At 34.1% G+C, this 25,669-nt stretch overlaps 5 protein-coding genes across 17 annotated transcripts in view; 2 read left to right on the forward strand and 3 right to left on the reverse strand.

The window, feature by feature from the left end:
* Positions 1 to 1,376: 1,376 nt before the first annotated feature.
* Positions 1,377 to 4,603, forward strand: LOC128190788 (uncharacterized). The gene is made up of 3 exons (XM_052862985.1): positions 1,377 to 1,664; positions 3,472 to 3,645; positions 4,246 to 4,603. Exons 1-3 carry the CDS (start codon positions 1,622 to 1,624, stop codon positions 4,482 to 4,484), a joined length of 456 nt encoding a protein of 151 aa, XP_052718945.1. The 5' UTR covers positions 1,377 to 1,621; the 3' UTR covers positions 4,485 to 4,603.
* A 1,315-nt stretch (positions 4,604 to 5,918) lies between these two features.
* Positions 5,919 to 13,721, reverse strand: LOC128190804 (uncharacterized). Its single transcript, XM_052863007.1, has 19 exons — positions 13,575 to 13,721; positions 11,876 to 12,251; positions 11,435 to 11,773; positions 11,255 to 11,314; positions 10,680 to 11,015; positions 10,182 to 10,502; positions 9,631 to 9,924; positions 9,426 to 9,521; positions 9,217 to 9,341; positions 8,839 to 8,924; positions 8,621 to 8,711; positions 8,311 to 8,404; positions 8,072 to 8,226; positions 7,915 to 7,987; positions 7,676 to 7,806; positions 7,503 to 7,578; positions 6,996 to 7,071; positions 6,817 to 6,904; positions 5,919 to 6,446 (listed from the first exon to the last, which is right to left on the reverse strand). Exons 1-19 carry the CDS (start codon positions 13,587 to 13,589, stop codon positions 6,327 to 6,329), a joined length of 2,952 nt encoding a protein of 983 aa, XP_052718967.1. The 5' UTR covers positions 13,590 to 13,721; the 3' UTR covers positions 5,919 to 6,326.
* Positions 13,722 to 15,797: 2,076 nt separating this feature from the next.
* On the reverse strand, positions 15,798 to 18,786 carry LOC128190796 (V-type proton ATPase subunit F-like). The gene is made up of 5 exons (XM_052862995.1): positions 18,673 to 18,786; positions 17,333 to 17,414; positions 16,851 to 16,933; positions 16,509 to 16,631; positions 15,798 to 16,141 (listed from the first exon to the last, which is right to left on the reverse strand). The coding sequence occupies exons 1-5, from the start codon at positions 18,721 to 18,723 to the stop codon at positions 16,112 to 16,114; spliced, it is 369 nt and encodes a 122-aa protein (XP_052718955.1). The 5' UTR covers positions 18,724 to 18,786; the 3' UTR covers positions 15,798 to 16,111.
* Positions 18,787 to 18,968: 182 nt separating this feature from the next.
* LOC128163690 (transmembrane and ubiquitin-like domain-containing protein 1) lies at positions 18,969 to 21,843 on the forward strand. Its single transcript, XM_052827359.1, has 3 exons — positions 18,969 to 19,052; positions 19,358 to 20,166; positions 20,449 to 21,843. The coding sequence occupies exons 2-3, from the start codon at positions 19,415 to 19,417 to the stop codon at positions 20,834 to 20,836; spliced, it is 1,140 nt and encodes a 379-aa protein (XP_052683319.1). The 5' UTR covers positions 18,969 to 19,052; positions 19,358 to 19,414; the 3' UTR covers positions 20,837 to 21,843.
* An 819-nt stretch (positions 21,844 to 22,662) lies between these two features.
* Positions 22,663 to 25,669, reverse strand: part of LOC128162943 (bromodomain adjacent to zinc finger domain protein 2B-like) — a 31,584-nt gene continuing 28,577 nt past the window's right edge. For all 13 annotated transcript variants that reach the window (XM_052826985.1, XM_052827259.1, XM_052826913.1 and 10 more), the window contains 5 exons: positions 25,396 to 25,452; positions 25,079 to 25,234; positions 24,757 to 24,959; positions 24,344 to 24,487; positions 22,663 to 24,166 (listed from right to left, as the gene is read on the reverse strand). In XM_052826985.1, coding sequence (XP_052682945.1) covers positions 23,959 to 24,166; positions 24,344 to 24,487; positions 24,757 to 24,959; positions 25,079 to 25,234; positions 25,396 to 25,452 — 768 coding nt within the window. In that variant the 3' untranslated portion in view covers positions 22,663 to 23,958. The remainder of the gene's footprint in view (positions 24,167 to 24,343; positions 24,488 to 24,756; positions 24,960 to 25,078; positions 25,235 to 25,395; positions 25,453 to 25,669) is intronic.

A 25,669-nucleotide genomic window follows, 5' to 3' on the forward strand; every position in this document is an offset into this window, starting at 1 on the left:
CCTTATTGACAAAACTTGATAATTCTGTTCTACTTTTGTTATAACCGGTTTTGTCAATTTTTTTTTTTTTTTCCCCCTCTTTTTTTCTTTTGTTCACTTTGCTACACAAAAAAATCATGTATTCTTAATTGTATCATTTAACTCTACAATTCTTGTATTTTATACATATGACTACCTTGTACCTAGTGGAGAAGGCTTAAATAGGCTTTGCCTGCTGCCCAATCCTATTATGTAAATATTATTTTGCATAATAAAATATGTTCAAATCAAATCAATGATAATTTAATGTTTTTCAATGTTATTGGTGTTTTTTTTTTACAATGCAGTGATTTATTTGATTAGATTTTGAAAAGAGGGTTTATGTTGAAACCCTTACAGATTCTTTAACATACCATCATTGAAATCATTGTTTGGCCAGCTTGTTTTTTTTTTTCAATATCTCTGGACTTAATTTACAAAATAGCGTATTTCTTTTTCCGTTCTTATACGTTTACTCCATGTTGCCGATTACATGTTTTAAGAGGAAAGGTTTGGGATAGGGAATCTCCTACCTGTATAATCAATTAAATGATGTACTGGTAATTAACCTGTATCAGTGGTTAACTCCCACCCCGCCCCCGCGTAATTTTTCAAATTGCGTTGCCACAGGTGGGATATTTTTTCTTGTTTACATCGATAAAAAAATAATATCGAAGTAATATATATCCGTATATAAATCTACTAAACGAAAGTGACAATTTGAAGGATTTGGATATGGACGATGTGCGCTTTGGGTGTAAAAAATGTATGAAGAGGTGGGGTACCGAAAGTGTGGGAATGTACGATCAATTTCTTTTATTTCCCCAGGGAAACATTTGTTTGAGTAAAAAGGTCAATTGCATTTAAATGAAACATTTGCTCTATTTACTTGAAACCAAACCTTGCATTCCGATTTCGTTCCATTTCCCTTCATTATTAAATCTGCATTACTGCTCAGATTCTGGAGAAGAGGAGAGATTTATTTTCTTTTGCAACATAACTATGTTTCAAAGTTGTGCACAACAGGAAGAAAACTACAGAATTAACAGAGAAACCGTGAAACGTATCATTAGTTTGGCCACAGGCTTTGATGAGCATTGAATAAAAATCCAACACAACAAGGGCTTTACTTTGGGCACACAGTCACGGGGACTAATCTCAGCCTTCTTCTCGGGATCGGATGTACAAAGCGATAACTAATGGTTTTTATCTTCGAGACCGCCATCCTTGTGTTTACAAACATTCTGATCCGGGGCGGTAGAAGATTTACCTTGGAACCTGACTTAGAAATTGAAACAAATTGATCCCTTTGGGAAAAATTAAGGGGGTAAATGAAGTGCTGTTTTTCTTTTTCGGCAGAAGATGGCACACTTGCCGGTCTCTAATGGAATTGAGTGCTTTGACTTTGCTTCCGTGAAAGGAAAACAATGTCCAAAACTACCGATGGGTGCTAAAAAGTGCAGCCATTAGCTAACACTGTCCCCTTAATGTCCCCCCTGGAAAACAGTGAAAGTTGATATGAAATTTTCTCATATGTTGTCAAACTAACTTCTGTCAAAACTAATGTAGAGCGCATTGTTACCTCGAGGAGATTTCTGATAACATGAGAATGGTTGTCGCAGGGATACTTTTATTTTACATCTGCGGTAAATATTGTTTACTATTTCAAAACATATCTACTATTATTTTACATATTCGAACAATGTTCTTGAAACTATAATACATCATATTCATTTTGATTTATATATCTTTATAATTAATTAAGAAATTCTAAAGTTAATTTTGTTTAACTTAAAAATGACTTAAACCAAATTGAAAATAATTAAGTAAATTAATTTAAAATTTGTCTTTTCACTTCCTAATTTTAACAAGCCCTCCGATTTGTTTGTTTAACTTAAATAACTTGAAACACATTGGGAAAAAAATTAAGTTAACTAGTTCTAAATTTGTCTTTTTACTTCTTAATTTTAACAAGCCCTCTGATATGTTTTTAAATAATCGCATGAATGCATTAATGATGATATAAGTGAGCAGGAAGTTCTATTTCTTTAAGAAGATTGTTAATCATTTGCTATCATTTATAATTGATTTAATCTGACTTCATTTTTTTTTTATAAAGATGCAGTTTGCGAATTGCTTTTTTATTTAAGAATGTGTACCGATTTCTTATTAATATTCTTAAATTCAATCAAACATTTAAGAGACAGTGCATTGATAGCAAGCGAAAGACTTTTAAAAACATTAAATTGTCTTAGATTCCTCTTTTAGAACAAGTAAATACAACCGCTAATAATCTGCGAACATAAGTCATATAGCTAGAGTTCTCTCTCCTAGCACGTGCTTTACTTATATCATCAATTTGTGTTATGTTTTGTTGTGTGTCGATGGATCTTATCTTTTCAATTTATTTTTATATTGTTTGAATTTAGTTCGCGTTTAGTTTGTTAAGTCTCCAATAATTATCATTAAGTTCGTCTGTCTGTCCATCAACCATCACTTCGGAGCACCTTGTCTCTTTTATACGTGTAGCTTGGTCCATTTTGGCTTAAGCCTCTCTTTATAAATTTTCATAAGTAAAAGATGTGCAGTGATCTTGAATCACGTGTCATGGTCAAAGTTCAAGGTCTAATTACATCTTTATGTGAAATCCTTGTAAAATGCAAATATTTTCTGCTCTCTGGTCAACTTTTACCAAAAGAGAGCTTAAGGGAAGGATTGTGCAGTGATTATGAACAAAGTTCATTTTTTTCACATTCATTCATCTAGCTCAATAACCACCAAAAGAGTGTTCCTGGGTAAAGGAGTGTCTAGTGGCCTGGAACCAGTTTTCTGGGTCAGATATCTAAGGCATAAGATTGCCCAATCCTTGCATGGCACAGTCAGAATCATATTTTACCTAGGGAGTGTTCGAGTGAATATATTGTTTAGTAACCTTGAACCAACTTTTCTTTGTCAGAGGTCAAGGACGTATCAGGTCATCTTTGTGTAAAATCATATGCCATAAAATTCCCTTTGTCATATGGCTCAAAGCGTATTTGTGTAAAGCTCAAGTGTATTTTCTTTCTTTTAATTATGTCCAGACTTCTACCAACATGTGCCTGTGAATGAGATCGGTGCACTGACCTTCAACTACATGAACGTTGTTTAGGTCAATTTCAGTCACTCTACAATTCTCATTCGTTTAAACGTCTTTTACAAAACATGGTCTTTTGAGGTGTCCATCTTCTCATTATTAATGATATGTGAATTTGTACTTTATATAGAAGGAGAGATTAGTGTATATGTATCTGGTATATTTTCGTTATCTTGGAGTGTTGAGTAGGCCTGCGCCTAAAATAGGTTCACTGGACGGAGAGGTTTTTTTTTCAGTGGGGCGTGTTTGTCATGTGTTTATTTTATAAAGCAAAGATATATTCTGAAATGTTAAAAAAAAAGTCAACTATAATGTTTCAGGATCGGTTGCCATGGTAACCACTCCGACCGGAAACCGATGTTTTACTTGTTCATTCACCGTGAACAAGCCATGGATGAAGACGGAATGTGTGAACAATACGGAACAAATATCCATTCACGACGACTCCCGACCCTGCAAAAACTACTGCTACACAGAGGAACGGTTCAATATACGTAAGACGACATACTTTATTTTTCTTTTGATAAATATAGTTGGTATTTACGCCTTTCAGTTTTGAGGGGAATCAGGTTTTGTTTGTGGGGGTGGGGGTATCTAACTCATAGTATATTCGAAGACATTTGACAATTTTCTGGGGTCATTTTTTTTACGAATTTTGTAGTAAAAAAAATACGGATATTTCAGAAGTATGTTAAAAAAATGTAATATAAAATATAAATATAAATAAACAATCTTATCAAAAAATTAAGTGTTTAATCTTACAATTTGTAGTGTGTTTTTTTTTTTTATGAATCACCTTTCGCGCTGTACACTACACTCGGTCGCACTTAATGAACTAAATCGTATTTTAGAACAAATGAACTTGTTAAAAGGTATTTTTAAAAAAAGGCTTAATGCCTTTCTTGCCGTTTTCGTTTTATTTGTTAGCTCGATTTATTTTATTTTGTTTTTTTTTTTTAAAATATCCAAATATAAATATGAAGTATATTTCCTTCAATACATAACAGCTCAAAAAGTATAGTTTTCTCTGTCTTACTCATGTAGAATTTATAAAAGATTTGTTTCGTCATGAGCCGCTATCCATGTCACTTCAGGCACAAAACAAGTAGATTCAGTATTTCGGTCCTGCCGAGACTATCCCAAAAATGGATGTTCCGAAAATGACGGGTTTGTCACGTGCACGTATTCCTGCATGGGCAGCTTATGTAACAACATCTCTGTGGGTACAGACCATGTGACATTTTGTGATAACTTCGACTGTTCCAAGGCGGCCACACAAAACCTATCAATTCTTGTTGTGATTTACTGTGTGTTTGCAAGTCTTTTAGGATGATTTTCAGTTTCTGTCCTGGTCTCACTGCATTTTTCATATGTAAAGTCTCATAGTTGTGTTATTTATTTGTAAATGTTACACAATGTACATTTTTAAAGTAAATGATTGAAAACAATGAATCTTTGGCGTCTGTTTGTTTGTTTGTTTGTTTGGTTGAGAATCGGATCAAATCGCAAAATCTCAAATATCGGAAATATGTGCGCCTCCTACTCTAATCACCGTAATGTTTAATTTGTATTAATGAGATAAGACGGGAAAACCACTTCACAGACTAACTACGGCCCATCGAAATACCCATAAAGGCGTGGACCTCCGATTTTCGTGATAAGGGAAGATGTCTCATTCAGTACAAATTCTAGTTACCGAACCATCTAGCGATTTCAAGCTTAAACTGTATGTATCGACATCCGGAAGCCCCGTATTCTGCTTGCAATGGAGTTGAAAGGAAACATGAAAACCTCTGTCTTCTTGGTTTTTTCATCATTACTAGTACAAGGTAACTTAATCATATTATAAAAATATTATTTATTCTCCGATCTTTAAATATGATTTTAAGATTTTCAAACATGAAAAGACATAAAGGTAATAGATCGATATTATATAAATAGTGCCTGTTTGGGAGGGTAACAGTTGAAATTGACACCCCGAGAAAACAGTTGTCAACTGACGCGAAGCGGAGGTTGACAATGGTTTTCGAGGGGTGTCAACTTCAACTGTTATCCTCCCAAACAACAGTATTTATTTTATTATACTGAATGTCTTAATTTTATAGATGTTTTTACTGCTTTTAAATAGAAATGACGTTAATTCTACGGCGAACCGTACGCGCATAATTTACGCGCATGTAACAATTCGTTGTGTTACCCGTTGCTAAGTGTGTTGCTAACGCTGAGGGTAATAGAACGGATTATTAACTGTGTCTAAACCAATCAGATTTCAGTATTTAACATGAAAGTATAATAAAGTAAAATGTTGATTACATGTACATTTCATATACCGGGTATATTGCTTTGATATCATATCGGGCTCAAAGTTTGGAGTGTATGATTAAACAAACATTATTTTACTCTCTCTCTCTCTCTCTCTCTCTCTCTCTCTCTCTCTCTCTCTCTCTCTCTCCACGTGGACATTTTTATTTTAGTTGTTTGGTCCAATGATGTACAGTACTTCAACTGCCTGTCATGTTCCGGAATTGATTTCACACAGGAAAAGGACCTCCAATGTTTGAATGACACAGCGTCCATTAATACTTTCATTCACTGCAATAGTACCTGGCCTTGTTCGCACCGCAAACAAATCAATGAGAGTATGTATTCCGTGTTTAAATAAATACTCAGTATACCGTCCGTCACAAACATTAAGATTTATGGCACAAAAATTTCGATTGCAAATATTTAACATTTAGGGGTTTTTTTGGCTTTTTTTTTTTTACAGAAACTGGAAAGATCAACTCTGTCTTGCGAGGTTGTGAACCTCCCTTAGTTACGGGCGAATGCATATACTCCAATCCAAACAACGACTGTTTCAAGTTTTGCTACTCGGAAAATTGCAATAACGAGACAGACCCTTGGCTTCACGATAATCCTAATGGCTGTTCCTACAATGTCGCCTCCGGGTTTTTGGCGGTGGCTGTTCCATTAATTATCTTTTTTACTCCATAACATAAATGGATATTAAGCTGCAGGTTCTTTGTTCTAATTGTGTCATGAAATGTGTTTTGCTGTATTTCATTGCTTAAAGCATACAGTTACTTTATAAAGTAAACTTATACTTTGACTTTTTTGAAAGGAGTCAATTCACATGCGTCCGCTGCATTCATACAAAGACACTCAAGTTCATTTATTACGCCACTTTTGCCAACCCTGTGGCTTCTTCTATTTTGTTGCTGATGACTTGAAGCTTGATAATGTATTTTTCTAGCCTTTTATACTGTTCTTCGTTCAGAATGTTCTTAACAGCCATCTGTGAAGAAAATATGTTGTTTTAGAGTAAAGAGAGTGTTTTATTATTTATCATTTTAACATGTCTCAAACTTTTAAGGTCAGTGGTTTAATTGATTATCGAACTATCGTAATTTCGATTCCTGTATCTCTGTCATATATGTCTTTGATATTTTCCTCCCGAAAACGTGTTATTTTATTTCAATCGACAATAAAAAAAAAATTAATATTCATTACAATAACAACCAATAAGATCGTTTTGAGTAAATAAAACACTTTCCAGACAATCTTCATACATTGTAATGTTTGATGTAGATGTCGTTTATTATGAAGTTTAGTTTTAATGTAAATTTTTAACATACATTCAACGTTCACAAATGCTTTATAGTTACCAATTGCATCTCTTCTTCCGATATGACTCTGAAAATATTCATCACATTTTGCACAGTCTCAAGCTCATGTAACTTTCCCACTAAGATGCTGAAATGTAAAAATAAAATCAGAATAAAACACATTTTAAAACTAATCTTCCATCAATTTGCACTCGAGTTTTTAATTAAGCTTGTATTACCTCTGGTATTTGGAAGATTTTCGACTGAGAACATTTAGATCCTCCAGTACATCCTCATCGCTGTCCATGGTACTGTCTAGAGAGTCATACAGATTGCAATACCAGTTAAAACGAATTAATAGATTTACAGTGTTTTTTTACAAAGTCCTCTTGCTTAAATCCTACAGTGTATATTTTAATGTTAATAGTTCTATTGATATTACTGTATACAAGGAAATATTCGCCCCTGTTTTATTTTCACCCCTTTTCAATTTGCCCTCGTTGTCAGCGGGCGAATTTAAAACTGGGCGGATTCCTGTGTCTCAAACAATCGTCTTAACACAACTTTGTCTGGACGAATTCCAAACGGGGCGAAACCGTTTGTCAGTTAAAAGGGCGAAAATAACACGGGCGGAAATAACCCTGTATACAGTATATTGAATATCTACAGATCTATGTATCTTATTTTATATCTATAATCATATAATGAAAGTTTAAGATGTTTTTGTCATATGTAGAATTGCGTACCCTCGTCTGTCGATTTAATCACCAAAGCTGACAGTTGTCTCTGAAAACGAAGAGTTGTTTCCGGCGAAGTTAGAGTCTTAAAGAAAAACCGCATAAATCAGAACTAAAATGTGCTCTCTAATCACCTTAAACTCCACTACTTTCTCTTAAAAATCTATAAACTAAAATCAAACCTCGGACCAATCCTCTATAAGAAGCGACTCATTATCATCCTCGCCATCATCATCACCACCCCCATAATCATCCTTATCATCATCATTCCAATTGGTAAGAAACCCAACCTTATCCTTGAAGATGTGACCTGCTTTTAAGGATGATTGCAGAGATTATAAAGTGAATTAGATAAGAACAACGTTTTATTCACTTTCATGATGTAACTTACTCAGAATTTGCAGTTTTGTGAATTACGTACCCTCATCCGTCGATTTAACCACCAAAGCTGACATTTGACTTTTAAAACGAGTTGTTTCGGACAAAGATAGAGTCTTAAAGAAAAACCGTATAAATCAGAATTAAAATGTGCTCTCTATATGGGTTACACTCAATAAATCTATAAACTAAAATCAAACCTCTGACAAATCTTCTTTAAGTTGCTGCTCGATATCATCATCACCATCATTATCCATATCATCATCATCATCATCATCATCACCATCATTATCCATATCATCATCATCATTCCAATTGGTAAGAAACCCAACCTTATCCTTGAAGATGCGACCTGCTTTTATGAATGACAGCAGACATTTAAAGTGAATTTGATACGGACGAAGTTTTATACAGTATCATCTGGTATATGATAACTTACTCAGACTTTGCAGTTTGGTTAAAACAGTGTTTAGTTTTAAAACCTCCTCTTTGATTGCACCGTACTTTTTAGGATATTTCGACTTTACTCTCTCCTATATAAGTTAGTTAGAATTAGAATAATTATTTCAGGGATCATCAAGAAAAATCATGGTTCTCATAAAATTGAATTCTTTTACTCCGTAACTCCTTAATAAGTTTTATCAATTTATTGTAATGAGGAAAACATGCAATGTTTTCAATTCAAATTTTAAACAAATACTATTTAGCCACAAGATTGGTCTACGTGTCAGGAATATATTCGGACTCACCATTCGTGCACTTTTGCTAACATCTCGCGTTGATAATATGCATCGTATATCAACGACGTATTCTACTTTTCCTAGTTTTCTCGTCAGTTTCCTGATGAAAAGAAGTTGAATAATTAAAGTTTTATTATAGCTATCATTTATTCTTCGAGATTACTGGTTACATGAACGTTAAACGCTAACAATATCACCAATTTAAATTGAAATGATAGTAAACTTACGAAAGTATACTTGATGTGTCGAATTCCAATTCTCTAATCAGTGACTCCTTGCTCGATACATCTCTCTGCATATTGCCACTAGAATCCTACAGTGTCGGTTATATGGGTTTATTCAATATCTAAGACGCATGTGATACTAAGGAAATGTACACATTAAATAGCAGAAAAAAGGAATGACAAAAAAGGAAAGTCGTAAATAGCGCGGGCAAAATATTAATGAAAGATCTTAAATGTATACAGTATGTGCTCATCCTCTAACTTTACTACACGTACTGAGAGAGAGAGAGAGAGAGAGAGAGAGAGAGAGAGAGAGAGAGAGAGAGAGAGAGAGAGAGAGAGAGAATATAAATACGTATACAACACTATTCACATATTTACACTGTCTGAGGAGGTGGATTCCTCGGACTGACTGCCCGGCTGTTCAAGACCCGGATGTTCGAAGTGTTGCTGCGGTTCTTCCTCTCTGACATACAGACACTCTTTATTCATATTTTCGCTTTTGCCTTGGATAAAGAACATTTCTAATCTTAACACAAGCTCGTCATTTTCATTGCTCTACGGATCATTTAGGTAATTACAGACATTACCTTTAGACATAAGCTCCAGCAAAAAGTTTCCTTGGAACAATAATCCATTTTCTTCATTAAAAGCTTCATATTCAATTTTTGCGTTCCTTCTTTCATCTGTAAAATAGAACACAAATTATCAATACAACTTGTCTTTTAATAAACGTCATTAAAATTAGGGATTTAAAAATCTTGCATTGCTCAATAATTTTTGTTACTGCTATACCTTTGCTAACTTGGAGTGTGTCCATTTTATTTAAAAGTCTTTTAATGTCCATTCCAATTGAGTTTTCAAGGGCGACAAGAAAAATCCTGACGGCTTCATCTCCTCTATGTAAAACCATCCGAACAAAATGTAAGTTTTCTGTTCGAACACTCTCGCTGCTCATGTGTAGCGAGTCGAGCTCCTCGTAAGACATGATCCCAGCACTCACGAAAGGGGTCTGAAGGGCTGCGACACTCATCACATCTAATATCTCCGGCAAATTGTCCAGGATATTGCTCTTGATTTGTTCGATGTCTGAAAATATTGCTTCAAATTACGTTACAACGAAAATTGTTCCATATACATGTAATTAAAAGGCCTGCATGCATTGACACCATTGACGACGATTAGGGGTAAGTATAAGTGAAACATAGCATTTTCCATGGATAAATAATACATATAGAGACGATATAGAGTTTACATTGTATGTATGCAGAAAATTCATTGTCTTTTATGTTGTCAGATTTCTCAGTTGGTACTTCTTTACTACTTTTACTTTAATTAATACTCACCTAAATCTTGGAATTTTTCCACGTTTGGAAACAGTTTATCATAGACATATCTGTTTTTCTCTTTCAATCTGTCTAACACAAGTTTAATCGTGTCCTCAGACTCCTTTTTTAGATGTTCCAACAACAACTTTACTTTGTCCGTCCTGGTTTTCCTGTTTTCTATGTCCGCCTTTACAGGACTAAAGATATGTCCCACCACCGTGTCCTGTACCCAACATCCGGGCTCTAGCTCTTCCAATAAAAAGCTTTCACATCGGTCCAAACGGGCTTTGTGCCTCGTGTCAGACTCTTTCTTTGGTTGAAATGCAGTTGGCTTGGAACCTCAAAATAAAGATTAAGTAACATGATAACTGATGAAGATGTCATTCCTACAGAAAATATCCACCGTTTCATCAATGGGTATCAATGATTCTATAAAGTTAAAAATTATTTTGCAATGCATTTTATATTCTAAAAATTTATTAAATTGACATGTACATGTTTGCATTATATGTGTACCTTCAGTAGCATTCTTAACTTTGATTTCAATCTCTATCTTGTATTTATCCTTTGTCAAAAGTTTCCGAACGCCCTTCGTCTTGAACAAACTTTCTAAGAATGTGGAAATATCTCCACTTTCTATGAAATGTCTCAATTTTTCCTTTGCGTCGCTGGATTCTGTGTGTAGCCAGATTGTAATGGACCCCTCAGACAATCGATCAATGGTTGAGTGTGTTCCTTGGACAATCCTTTCTTCTGATTCTGAAATTCCTTGTTTCATAGCTCTGTATACACTTTCACTTCCGCCAACATGTGTGATTCTCAATTCCACTGATTCAACAGTAGAGCTGGAAGCTGGCATATTAAATATAAGTTGTGGTGCAACAAATTTTCTGGTAAATGATATTCTTATTTCGCTAGAAATCGTTCTTATACTAGCCCTTAGGTAAGGGTACTAAAATATTGATTAACTTTAATTTGGCAACACAATTATACATATGTACATACCAAGGCCAGAAAATAATTCCAAAATGGTTTTGAAATGATATTTTACTCAGTATATAACTGTATTGAAAATATAAGGTTGCAACTACCGTCGATAGAGAGGAACATCCTTCCGTTCACCATTTCAACTGTTAGTGGTCTTTCATTGTCTGGAGATGAGAAACACAGGTTAATGGTTTAGTTCCAAAACGGAGATAAAATATCAAAACAGAATTTCAAAGTTTCAAAGAATACATTATCTTAAATATGAATAAAATTATGTATTCAACCTGCAGTATCGCCCTCCGGCGGTACATCTTGCTGAAGGCTCTCAACAAGATCATCTAATTCATAAGATTTCAGAATGGAGAGCAGTTTTCTTGAAAAGGACCCGGGTCTGTTTTTCTCACTATATTTCAGAATGTTTTTCGCCGCTTCTTCTTTGTTTGTAATTCGTGATATTTCCTCATGCTCGTCTACAGAAATAAGATCCTCTTGGAGAAAATCGTCCAAAATGCTGTTAGAACTCACAACATTAATGCGTTTACTAATTTCTTTCAATAACTTTTCTCGATGTTTCCCATTCTGCTTCAGATTGTATAGTAGACGTGTGTTTGAGGAATCTAAGCCTAAAAAATGAAATAAAGGCTTTAAAGGGATTAAATTAAAAGGCTTCAATTTATTTCAATATACAATCTAAGAATTTGCGATGATAGTGCATTTTGATTTACCATCATTTGAACTTTCGAGTGCATATGCAGCTGAACATAACAGGTGCCGAAAACTGCAGCAATCACGAGCCATGGTTATGTGTTTCATCATCTTGGCAAATTTCTCTAGATCTGGATTCTTTATCAATTTACGTAAAATGAAATCACACTTCCTTGCTCGGCATTCTTTCAGAAGGTGGGTGTTTTCATCCGTGTCAAGAATTTCAAACTGAACAAGATAATCAAGAATTTCATTTGGTTCCATTTCCTCTTTTAGTTTTTTGTAGTTTTTTCTAATACATGTATGATGTGTTTCCAAGGCAACCAGGCTCTCTGGATAGCCGCTGCCTTGTCTGCTGTAAAGGAGTTCGGTCATAACGGAAGCCATGTCAGTTGTCTGTAAGGAATTATTCTAAATTTTATTAAAACGGGAAGACATTAATAACACATGTATTAATAAGGCCTAAAAAAAAAGTTGTGTGTTTAGGCTAACCCGACCTAACTTACAAAAATGACCCCATCCTACAATTTTTAGATGTGATTTTTATATTATTTCTATTAAAAACCCATTTTTAAATATGACACAAACAAACGTTCTAAGGATTCGTGCAGGAAAAAATATGATAAAATAAAAAAAAAATACCTTCCTACCTAATTTTTTTATCAGTGTTACCCTAAACACACATTTTTTATAGGCCTGGTATATTTTTGCTCGAGTTTGCAGAACTTTAACAAAAATGTGTAACTGGGGCAATTCTTGAGAAGGTTTGCCAATCGTTAACCTACGATTCTGTGCTGTTTTTAGAATAGCTAGTAGCATAATGCCCCAGTCACACATTCACGGATAAATGCCGGATTAGCTACGGAAGCGATCCGGAATCATTCGTGGCGATATGTATTGACCCGTAGCTTTTCCGTCTGTTATCGTATCCAAACTTAACAATACTTGTATAGCTGCGACAATTTTTGAACATGTTCAAAATTCCACTACGGATGAAACCACCGTAGTACTTCCTTAGAAAAACTTGCTAAACCGTTTTAGAACGTAGAAGTCCGTTTTAACTCTGTATAAATCTGTAGTAATTCGTATGTATCAATTTGTATCCATTCCGTAGTGCATCCGTACTAACTCCGTATCATTAAATTTTCCGGTGTCAACCGTGGAAAATATTCCGTAATAGAACCTAGGAGTTGATCTGTGAATGTGTGACTGGGTCATTAAAGATTATTTGATTTTCCGGTGTCAACCGTGGAAAATATTCCGTAGTAGAACCGTGGAGTTGATCCGTGAATGTGTGACTGGGGCATAAGGATATAATATTACCGTATTCTGTACTCTGTAAAGCAACTGTGGCCAGCTTGAATCATTTTGCAATAGTAACAGCTAAGCAATGTTGATTTCTGTCGTAATATGGTATGCTACATGAGAATTGTGTCTGTCTACATGACGCGTCATACCCGGTAAGATTTCAAAAAAAAAAAGTTCAGACTATACTGGTAGAATAAATTCAAAGGAGATTTAAAGTCATATGTATACATTTGTAGTTCGGCATTTTCTGCTTGGTCCGTAAATTTGACTTTAACTGTATTATATATTGAGAAACTGTTACTCTACAAGAAAAGCATTGATCGGACTGGTTGTTTTGGAATCCGGAACACAATATGCACATGCAGATATTAACCTTATTCTGACTATTTATGGAATAAGAGAATATCTTACCTCTATACATAACATTTTGTCAACTTTCTGTACACCGATGTCAAATGTTCCTCCAGAAATTTGTTTGTTCTCATTTTCTTACCTTCCTGGTGGATCTAAATCAGTGACAGGACATTTAATGGACCAGTCAATCATTTCATAGACATAGAATATATCAAGAGCTAACTTTGAATACGTGCCAAACTTTATTGATTTTAACGAAAAAGTTCCGTTCCGATTGATTTGTAGGTTTTTGGTGCAAACAAATGCATGTTAAATGTCTTCAGCATTCTGCTGTTGCCGGAAGGGACGTTACAGGGAAATCCTTGGGGGGGGGGCTGTTTGCATGTTCATTGGTACATTTAGTGTCCATAAAATGTTATATTCTACGTTAAAAAAAACTGAACAATATTCTTTTCTTATACTAAAAACAAATATGCGATCGGCACATTGCATGTATGACAGCAGATAATCTAAAACTCCAACTCCGTATGCTTAAAATATCAAAAAAGGAATAACATGTATGTTATTACATGTATGTAGAGAAAGGGTGCTTGTCATTTCAAAATTGGAGCTCTTTTTCTGCAAGTCAAAGTTATTGTTATGCTTCAATTACTCGGCTGTCAGCCTGTACAGTAATTAGTTTTCCTTTCAGGCTGATAAAATTCAACGCTCAGGATCTCAATCGTTTATCGTAAGGTTTTGGTGACGTTAAGAATAAGTCATCTTCGCTAGCCAAGGGTTTCTGATCCGCACCGCTTCTCGTGAGAAGCGGTGCGGATCAGAAACCCTTGGCTAGCGAAGATGAGAATAAGTAAATAAGCAAGTTTACTTAATGCAAAATAAAAATCTTTAAAGAAAACGCACATAGCTTAAATTGTATATAGTGTAAGATCATTTTCCCATTAATGAGTTTTATGGAAGTTATATCGTCATTGAACTACATTTGAAAACCTTGTAACAATTTGTATGTGCAACGATTCCTCTAGATTACAGATCATCCCATAGGTGTCCACTATGTTACAGACACAGCGTCCATTGAATCCACCATGTTACATAGAGGGTGTTCTATGACTCCGCTTTGTTTCCGGTGAACTAAGGTACAAAGATTTAACTAAGTTTCAGACCCTGTATGAATACAAGTAATTCGCAAGGTTACAGATTCAATGTCCAATGGATTCCATTATACGTTAATTCTCGGTGTGCAGATTTCGATCGGTTACAAACTCTGGGTCTTATGATCCTACTAGGTTACAAACTCTGTGTCTAATGGTACATTTTTGTTACAGACTCGGTGCCTAATGTTTATCCTAGGTTACATACTTGATGTACAATGATTTTACTTTGGTACAGACTAATTTGTCTTGTGATTCCGCTAGGTTACATGCATGTACATTAATAAAATGATTTTATTAGGTTACGGATTGGTGTAGTTATTCTGGTAGGTTACATTACCCCCTTGTTACATTTACCCTCCATAAAACAACGTTAGAGGTACGGTGTGCACTGATTTCTGATAGATTGTAGACTATGTGTCTATTGATTATGCTTCGTTACAGACTCAATGTCCAATGATTCAGTTAGGTTACGATCTTAATGTCAAGTCATCCCGCAAGGTTACATACATTTGTCCAATGATTTAACTCGGTTACAGATTCTGTATTGAATTCTTCCGCTAGGCTAAAGACACAGTTTTCAATGATTGCACTAGGATACAGACGCAAAAGATTTTGCTATGTTAATACACTGTTTCCAATGATTCAACTAGGTTACAAACTCGATGTCCGGTGATTTCACTTCCCATTAGCTATGATTTTGCTATGTTACGGTGTCCAATGATTTCACTAGATTACAGACGTCCAATAATTCTACATTATTAAAGAGTACATACATTTTTTAATGATTCTACGAAGGTAAAGAATTGCTGTAATATTATTCTGATATGTAACAAACTCTGTGTCCAATGATACGTACCCCTAGGTTACAGACTCAGTATCTAATGATTCCACTAGGTTACAGACACAATGTCTAATGATTCCACTAGGTTACAGACACAATGTCTAATGATTCCACTAGGTTACAGACACAATGTCTAATGATTCCACTAGGTTTCAGACACAATGTCTAATTATTCCACTAGGCTACAGACACAATGTCTAATTATTCTGCTTAGCTACATATTTGGTGTTCAATGCTTTTGCAAAGTTTTGGAAACTGAGAAATCATGATAAACAACAAAACACATGGTCTTCATATTCTTTCTTTTAAAACATGTAGCATCTAATGACTAGATATTACCAATAATTTGAATATAAATAAAACATTTACCCATAGATTTTTACTCTCTAAGTTGTCCAAGATACAATCATTTTCCAGGTTTCATTGACTGCACATCTGAACTTATCATAATTTCAATGGAATGTTCAAAATTCATCACAAACAGACTTGAATGATTTGCTGATATTGCCATTCAGTAGTAATGGTGCATCCAGACTCCGAGTAAATACACTACAGATATATACATATATTAACCACAGTTACTCTATAGCTCACAATCTTCATCTCATGTCCTCAGCAGAAAACATGCCCTAAAAAGAAAACACCAGAAATAGATTTATACATGTAATGTTCTTGCATTATGATCTTATTATTAACTTGACTGCTAAAGTCACTGTCACATTCAAGGCAAATTGATAAATATTAAATAAATATGGAATACATGTACTAGATTGTCCCAGTAAACTGTATGGGACATAATTGAGTATACCGAGTTTATTTTATATATATTAAAATTGTCATACAGTATATACCCAGTAATTCACTTTTGACATATCTACATCTATAGCAACTCTTAACTACTGGGAATTATAATCACATATTCTTACATACAAAGAACTACATATTTTGATAAACACAAATAAAGGTGGGAGTACACATTTGACTGATGAGTTTTACCTTGGCACGTCGTAGAATGGAATCTTTACTAGAATCGTATGGTGAATCTTTGCTGGGGATTTCTAGTACAGCTGGAATTGGCTGATCATGGGAATCAATAACATACCGGATTTCCTCTGCAATCTAAAGAGACGATAACTCATGACATTGCTAAGTATGCTACTGGTGTTACATATATAGATTTTGAATAAATCATTGTAATCCAGTAAAACTGCAACTGATGAATACACATCAATCTCCTATGGACGTGAAATTTTCCATGGTTGAAATCATATATAGCAAAGACCATTAGTAATATTCAGTTTATTGACATCTACAATCAAACTATACAACAGTACATACTGTCTGATTAATCAGAATAATGGCAATGTCGTCTCTCTTCAGAAATCCTCGGAAAGCTTCCTCAATGTCATGTCTGCTGGTATCTAAAGAACAAAATTAACGGCTTTTAGACTGATATCTGTTATATTTGTTATATTTGACTAATTATAAATTATGAAAGAGCATAAAATAAATACATGAAGGAATAGAATTCAATTAACATTAAACACTCCTTTAGTAGTAAATGGAATAAGTATTTTAAATTTATAACATTTATTTCAATTTCAGATCAGTATCTCATTATAAAAGTCACATCCGAATGTGAACTATTATAACTATACATGTATAATGGATTTCTACTACATGTACTATCTGCTAACAATTTTTAACTTTTACAATTTTTAAATATTAAATATTTTTAAGGATATCTAATATGCAGGTTTATTTATCTGAATGGTAAATGAAGACTTCGTTAATTTGAATGGTTAACTTCATGTTCTTACTTTTGTCGACAACAAGGAAATTTGGTTCCCTCTTTTTGTTCAATTCACCTATACCTCCTAATAAGAAACCCGTACAAGTGTCCTGAAAAATAATCACAGACCTGTACAATATATGACTTAATAAATCAACATTTTAATTATCATTAATATGACTATTTTATAACATTGCATAGTTCTGCCACAACTTATGTCAAGATTATGTTGACCAATTTACAGGTACATGTAGAAGTCAACTTGTCTAATATCTACTGGTATATCAACTTTTCAGATTATGGCTCAGTTGGCAGGGCATCTGACTACAGATTCAGAGGGCCAGGTTTCAATCCTGGTCTGGTCCTTCATTATTTCTCCTCCCCGCTATATATGATTATGAATGAGTTGACTTATCAACTAAAAATGTGAATTTGGTAAACATTTTCATATAGAACCATTTTAACAAGAGCTTGGACTTTTGGTAGTTGTGTAAAACAGCAATGTAACTTAGGCCTGTCTATTTCATTGCTAGCCACTCAGCCATGGCTCTTTCAAATCAACAAGATTTGTCTGGCTTTCAAGCTACATGTAAGACTATGCAATCAGTGCATATTTCATTTGAAACTGCATCATTTTTAACTTGTTTTGACACAAGGAATAGATAGCTACGCCCCACTGGAAGTCCAAGGTCTTGTTAAAATGGTTCTAATTTTTAAATTAACACCTTACAAAAAATATGCAGATTTGTACAATGCTTGTCAGATTCTTATGTCTACATAAATCTGACTTATGTTAACTAGATGGCACAAATATGACAAAGACATGTTTTTGTGTTGATTTTGAAACCCATAATAACAATCAATGGCAAGGTGGCATAAAGTTAAAACGGGTCCGTAGGACATCAGTCATTTTATGATTTTAACGATATAACATTCTATATAGGCAGCATATAGCCTTGACAAGCCGCTAAACTTAATCATCAGGCAAGTGGTGGCAGAACATTTAGATTGAATATAAGAAATTAAATCAAGTTGAACTGTTCTTTTGACAATCAACAACAGCTAGGTGTATCAAAATGACTATACATGTAAATAATATTTTTTTTGGCAAATATATGAAGACACTATCTTAAAGGAGGGAATTGCAAATACAGAAGTAAAAGCAATTTTTAGACATCAGAATGATAGTACCTTATAGATACTATACCCTATAAAATAAAGAGATAAGTAGGTACTGTAATAGTGTAGAATAACATTCCTTGGTTGTCAATCATCATGTCCCCTCGTTTGTTATCTCTTTGTATGTAAAAATATGTTAAACATACTGCATGAGTTTAATACAATGGGAAAATCATTACAAAAGCGTACCTCATCGCCGATGACAGCGATTAATTTTCCTTTCACTGCTGAGTGGGACATCTTGTTCAATAATGATCATGTGATAGTACGGTATGGCTAATTAACGATAAAAGGGAGGTCATCATAAAAGACAATCTTTGAAAATAACTTTCATAAAAATTTTATCTGTATATAAAGCTTAAATTTATACATCCAGACTTACAACAGACTTTAATTCTTTTCGATATATTAAACATTTACATGTTGATCTTTTATTTATCTACTTTTTTTTAATCCGGGAATGTTTGTTCTACCATTCTGGATAAGCGTTATGTAAATTTCTTGTACTTCCTGAGAAAAAAAAAACTTTCGTTTCGTAGAAAAATATTGGAATATCGGAATATTAAAGAGTAAGAACAATTTCATATTTTTATTCAATGTTAAACAGCCTGTTTAACGACTATATAAGTGATTGATTTCCTTTACGAGAGTTATTGTTTCGATTTTGGCTTAAACAGTTGAACAGCTGGAAAACACCCTTTAAGAGTAAAAGATCTTTCATCAGCATTTAACAGGGACGTAACTGTTTTATACAGTATATTTCTCTGCATTTAAACATGTTAAATGATTTTCCAAGTGTCAGTCTAAATGATAGAAAAATTTATGAAGAAATGTCATGAAAAACTTGTTTTGAATTTATGTTTTATATTTGCAGAGTTCTGATGGTGACAATACTCCATTATTCAACTGAATAAAGGTTGAAAGAGGAACCATGTCTTTAATAGAAGGATTCGGAGATGAAGTGACTATATTTTTGGGCATTCTGTTAGTTCTATTTATAATTTGTTTGGCATGGATTTCGACAAACATTAGGGACATTCCCTTTTTCAGTGTAATAATTATTGAACTAACTCATAGAAGAAATAGGAACACAGAAAATGCCAATCAGACAGAGGGTTTGAGCTCTTCAGAAGCCAATCCACCTAATCAAAGCAGTCAAAATAATTCTGAAAATGAAGTAGAAGACATAATACCACAATCAGAAACAACCTCCTTAGACAATGAACAATCTTCTACCACAGCAGATGAAGTTTCACCTGTAAATAGTCAAAATGGTGAAGAAGAGGAGACACATGAAAATTCAAATACCAATATAAATGTGACACAGGACACTAAAACTGATAGCACTGATTCTTCACAGCAATTAAATGAAACAGAGCTTCGACACAGACGTTTGAACTTCTTTCAGGGTAAAAATGAAAGTAGCACTATATCAAATCCACAGACAGTCGTGGCAGACTCTTTGAATATAAATGAAGAACAGGGGTCACCAGTTCAAAGTCCTGTGCTAGAACCCATTAACAGACAGCAAGAATCTGTACCATTGTCAGCCGAAAATGAGACTGTCCATTCCAGAGAAACAGATTCAGAAACGGGGTTAATTACTGTGAGGTTGAAATACCTAAATGAGACCCAAAGAAATGTCACAGCAGAACCAAATGTCACCATTGGCCAGTTTAGAAGGTAATACTAAGTTTGTCAATGAATCAACATGATCCTTTACCGATTAGAGTATGGGGCAGAATATTTTTTGCTTCCTGACAAGTAATGTATAAAGATAGCCTGGCAGTAGAAGAAAGAAGATTAGTTTGAATATTACTTTAAGAATTGAGGTCATAAAATCAAGGCCTTTAAATATAGAAACATCACTGGAATATAATTTAATATAATAATATTATATAATATACAATAATAGTTTATTACTTTGATTCTTAAACTTAATCTTTTTTTCATAAATATTTGTAGAGACCATTTTGCCACAGAACTTTCTCAAAATAAATTGGTGCGGTTCATCTTCAATGGACAGGATCTTCGCAATGACTCGAACACTCTCCAGAATTACAATATTGGAAACAACAGTGTAGTTCACTGTCTAATCACTCAGGTCAACCAACAGGCCCCACCCCCACGCCAAGAAAACCAGGGCAGCTTTGACTTTGGGGTGGTAGTATTGCCTATCTTCGGTCTACTCCTCTGTTTTGTGTGGTACCTGCGATTTGAGTACAGACATTTCTTCACTGCCACCTCAACGTTTATGTTAATAGGACTTACCTTTTTGTTCATTGCTGCCGTTTTGGCCTCATGGGATAGTCAGAGGCATAGGGAGCGGATTCCACATCAGCACATTGATTAGGACTAATTTGAAAGATTAAATGATTTAGCATTAGATTTATGTTTATATTACTTGTATCAGCATTTTTATTTCTGAGCTGGATTAAAGCTGGTATTAAGTAATACCAGGTTCTTGCGTTATGTTACTTACATGCATAATTGCGTATGTACTGTTAATGTACAATGTAATTTGCTTTGGATGATTAAGTTGTTATGTTTGATAAGTAAAATCTATGATGATGGTTTTCATTTTTTTCTTTCTATTCAGTAGCGATGATGGATCCTTGTACATATTGATTTCTGTATTGATAGAAAAAATACAATAAGATAAATATTCTATTTGATAGAAGGCACATGTATTAGTTGTATGGCGAGATATTTTTTTCACATGTACATCAAAATTGTACATGGTAAATTTGAAAAAAATGTTTTTTTAAGCATATTATATGTGTGATACTAGTTATGTGATTGATAACATATTATTATTTTCCTTTTTGTTATTGTCTTTTGTGGACAGTTCAGGAGGTTACAATTTTCCTGAAAAATGTTACTCTATAACTCATAAAATTGTATGTGACAGTTTTGTCAAAACATACAATACTTTAAGTCTTGTTTGTTTCTCATTCCATTTGTTTGACCCTATGTTTATTTATTATGATATCAGCAAGATTGTTTCAAAGGTGGCATTTTATTTGTTTTTATTGTGGATCAAGGTAAAGATTATCATAAATAAAAATCCTTCAAGAAAAACCCTTGGTTTCTCAATTCTTACAATAGTGTTTGTGATTAAAGGCACGGTTAGCATACTCATACCCATATGTAAGTGTCCCGGGTCACCTAAGTTGTACGAGGGTGTGTGTTGATATTTATTTTTTATGCTAGATGGTCATTATAAAGGTATATTGATGTAGAATATCCATTTAAGTCCTCTTTTTTTGCTGGGTTTGTTGTTAATCTTTGCTTTATTTCCCTCAGAAGGACGCGTACAGTGAACATATGTACCCTGTGAAATAAAGAATTCAAACAGCTTTCTCTTCTCTGCATTACTTTTTGTCAGATTTTTTTTTTGGTATCGCATGTATTTGTAAAAAACTAGGTGCTGCATCCTTGTACAATGTCTACATGTCCTGTTCATGTACATTGCTGGTGTGAATCATGATACATGTACTGGAGTATTAAGTATTTAGTTTAACACCTGAACTTTCAATATGTTCCCCACTAGAGATAAAAGGTTCAAATGACAACAAGAGTTATGATCATGTTTGTCAACAATAATAAAGAATACTCTAAGTCATATGAAAGCAAATTAGGTATATAGTATCGGAGTGTAAAGACGAGGCTTGGAGACTGTCATGTGTATAACAGAGATACCTGGAACAATCTTAAAGAACAGGGCTGCATTTTACAAAAGCACTTACGACAAAGTCGTAAATATTCACAGTCTTGTAAAACGATCTTTAGAGAACAAAATTGACATAAAACCACTTGCTTATAAATATTTCAATTTCCATAATTATATTTTCCAGGCATAAGAATAAATCATTGATCAGTTGGTGATTAATTAGCATTTATTAATTTGGTCGTAAGTTGTAAGTTCTTTTGTAAAACGCAACCCAGGAGTCAATTTTAATATATCACTCTATGTTTTAAACAAGTTCTCCAGTTTCTCTAATTATCTCTAATGAGATGTTCATCAACTTCATTTTCTGAACGTTGTATTAAATTATTCTGAAACTTCACTTGCTGGATATCTTTCAGTACGGTTAACAGGTACTAAATAACTATAGTACATGTAGTATGTGTATTCATTTTGAAACTTAGAGAAAACAAGTCACACAGATACATATATTTAGTTCTAAATATTACAGTTTTATTGATTTGAAAGATATCAATGTTAACAAATCTTCACATCAACTGATTATATTAATTCACTTGTTTCACAGCTATACAACACAGTTACAATCTACCAAAGCAATGTGCTCTCATACAAACAAGATTCATTTGAAGTCTTCACTTTGTGCAAGAGAAAAAAAAATGCTTACAAAAAAATATGTATTGATCAATGTGGTGTTTGTATAAAAGTAAACAACACAGAAAAATGACAAAAAAATCGGAATAAAAATGCAGACAATTGTTTCTTGGACTATGTCTCTAGACAGTTTCTGCAGATAAGAGGTTAAAAATAAGGAACAGGTCCAAGATCTGTGAATAATGAGAATGGGTTATTGCCAGCCGAGCTGTACGGTGAATGATATGTTGAGAAAAGAGAGTGAACTTCTTCACTGGAATGTACTGTGTGAACAATGATGACCGATGAAGGGACTAGAAAACAGAGTCGTCTGTGTGTTGTAGTTCATTGTCTGCAGCCGCGAGGGTGTAAAATCAAAAAGTCTACTAAAATTCCAAGTACAAAATTCTGAAATAAATGTATGTTTAAATCTTTGATTTAAATTCATGAACAAAATGCTACATGTACATGTATTATTGCTACAAAAAATGTAAAAATTAAACACATCAATTTTTGTAAAGTCGAATGAATACTGGCATTAATTTACTTATTTCTTGGTGGATAGTCGGTGAAAGAAACAAGAAAATAAATGGTTTCCTTATCACAACCACAAAAAAATATTTCTTTATGCAATCGTAATCTTTGATGTGCCCTTTGGTGGTAAAAGAATTTTTCATAAGTAAACAAAATGTTCTCTTTACAACTGCTGCCAACATTGCTGAATGTGCAGTTAATAATGATGAGATAAAAGGCCAGAATGTATCATGGCAACATATTGTCACGTAAACCGATACAGACAGAGAGAACACTAAAACATCAATGCCATCTTATGTACAAAATCTACAAGTTCACTGTAAAATAGCATTTTCCAACCATAAATAATAGAGCCCAGGAAACATAATATTTTCCATCTACAAGTATAGTCTCTGAGGTTAATCATAGTCTAAGACACTTATTTCCTTAATAATAAAAGAATTCACAACATCATAAATATAATCATTCAAAAACTGCCAACATCAATATATATAAGACTTTCTGTTGATAGCTGCAATGAAATCATAAATAGAATTTGCATAAGAAAAAGAAACGTAGATTTTTAATGGAATAAATAAATGATTGGTCACTAGGTGGCAGCATTAGTCTCCGCCCTCCTCCATTTTCTCCTCGTTGCTGTTGGTCGAGGGCGAGGATGGTGAGGTTAACAATAGCTGCTTCCATCGCACCTCAAAGAATTTCCTCATGTTATGGCCTGCCCGCCCAACCTCAGAGTCGTCCTCATTGAATGTCTGACAGTTATTAAAAATGAGTCGCACATCAGCTGCAAAACCACCACGTGTTTTGTACCTGATAAAGAAAAAGACAATGCAATGATCCTCTTCCTTACATGGAAATGTATTTCATTTTAATTCACATTGCATGTACTTAAACAAACAATAAACAGAAAGGACCATAGTACGTCTTGAAACACAATCACACATCTACCGGAAATTATTGTCTGAAACTTGTACATGTTAAACTTACTGGTTATCCCTGAGTTTGTTCTTCATTGTGGTGAAGTCCATCGGTTGTCTGATGTACTTTTTGTATGCTGGGAATTGCTTGAAGTTGACAGGTTTTAGGAACGGCCAACCATCATCATGCTTGTCCATCTCTGTCAGAATCAACCTGCAAATCACCATATCATTTAGTGCGTTCTAATTTTTCTATAATTTTGTGAACATGTACTATATATATGTTTTTTCAATAAAAAAAATCCTTGTTCAAAAGCTAATTAAAATGCTGGAATTATCCACATAAGACTGTGTAAAATTCATATCTCAAAAATTCAATTATTAATTTTTCCAAAACAAAGTCTTATTGCATGTGCAGATGCGAGTTGGATGTGAATTTTGTGTGTATTTCTCTGGATGCACAAAATCCAGACCACCATTTACCTGCACACAGTCATATCCTCGGACTGCTCCGCTGCCTGCTTCTTCTTCTCCTGGTCTTTCCCACGCTTCTTCTCAGGTTTTTCAGACGGAGTGCTCTCATTGGCCGATTTATTGCCCGCATCAGAGTCTTTCCGTTCTCTCACTGAAGTGTTGTTTTCTTTGTTCTTCTTTTTAGGACTTCTCCTTCCTTTGCCCTTTCGTCCCTGTTTCAGAGTTTACAAATGAAAAGATTCCGTCAAACTGGTTGAGTAGTAGTTGTGAATAAATTGTACAAGGACCTGGATGTCGTTTAAATGACCAATAACATTGATTAGATGCTTACCTGATTCGCTGTGCATGCTGGACACACCCACTTCCTGGGCATGCGAGGTAGAGGGGGGTTTAAACAGTCTAAATGAATGGCTCGGGGGCACAAATCACACTCCACAATCCGGCCCATTCTCTTTCCACATACAACACAGCAAGGCTCTCCAGTGGCCTAGCAAGGAGCGAAAGTATTCATGAACTCACAAAGCCTTTTTATGAATCATATCAGATTGGATCATATTAAAATAAAAAATAATTTAAAGATAATTTAACATGTTGGCAACTAAATGGTGTTGAAAGGACAAATTCTTATATTGTATGAAACATCCGTACCTTTGATATGCATTCATAACAATACCAATCTCCGTCTGGAATATTGTCCATCTTTGGCTGAAAACAAAAGTATAATACATGTACATATTTATTGAGATTAAACCAGCAAAATAAATCTTGTTATGCCTTTAGCTTGAACTTTTCATTTTCATAAATAAAGAATGTCATCATCATACAACACTAACTGTATGGAAAGGACTAATATAGGCAATGATTGCTGCCACAATTATCTGATATGGCTTCATTATAAAATATTGTTTAGACTGAATTAACA

Source organism: Crassostrea angulata, chromosome 1, assembly GCF_025612915.1.
Source record: "Crassostrea angulata isolate pt1a10 chromosome 1, ASM2561291v2, whole genome shotgun sequence".
In the NCBI taxonomy this organism is placed as follows: domain Eukaryota; kingdom Metazoa; phylum Mollusca; class Bivalvia; order Ostreida; family Ostreidae; genus Magallana; species Magallana angulata.

Bases quoted from the DNA above. Each gene is read 5' to 3' on its own strand.
- LOC128190788 (XM_052862985.1), top strand. From the start codon at position 1,622: ATGAGAATGGTTGTCGCAGGGATACTTTTATTTTACATCTGCG. The intron at 1,665-3,471 runs GTAAATATTGTT...ATAATGTTTCAG, and splicing joins ACTTTTATTTTACATCTGCG to GATCGGTTGCCATGGTAACC. The intron at 3,646-4,245 runs GTAAGACGACAT...ATGTCACTTCAG, and splicing joins AGAGGAACGGTTCAATATAC to GCACAAAACAAGTAGATTCA.
- LOC128190804 (XM_052863007.1), bottom strand. The intron at 9,925-10,181 runs GTGAGTATTAAT...CAATATTTTCAG, and splicing joins GGAAAAATTCCAAGATTTAG to ACATCGAACAAATCAAGAGC. The intron at 7,807-7,914 runs GTACGTAATTCA...CATCCTTAAAAG, and splicing joins GGTTAAATCGACGGATGAGG to CAGGTCACATCTTCAAGGAT.
- LOC128190796 (XM_052862995.1), bottom strand. From the start codon at position 18,723: ATGTCCCACTCAGCAGTGAAAGGAAAATTAATCGCTGTCATCGGCGAT. The intron at 17,415-18,672 runs GTACGCTTTTGT...ATTATTTTTCAG, and splicing joins TCGCTGTCATCGGCGATGAG to GACACTTGTACGGGTTTCTT. The intron at 16,142-16,508 runs GTAAAACTCATC...TTTTCTTTTTAG, and splicing joins CCATTCTACGACGTGCCAAG to GGCATGTTTTCTGCTGAGGA.
- LOC128163690 (XM_052827359.1), top strand. From the start codon at position 19,415: ATGTCTTTAATAGAAGGATTCGGAGATGAAGTGACTATATTTTTGGGC. The intron at 20,167-20,448 runs GTAATACTAAGT...AAATATTTGTAG, and splicing joins ACCATTGGCCAGTTTAGAAG to AGACCATTTTGCCACAGAAC.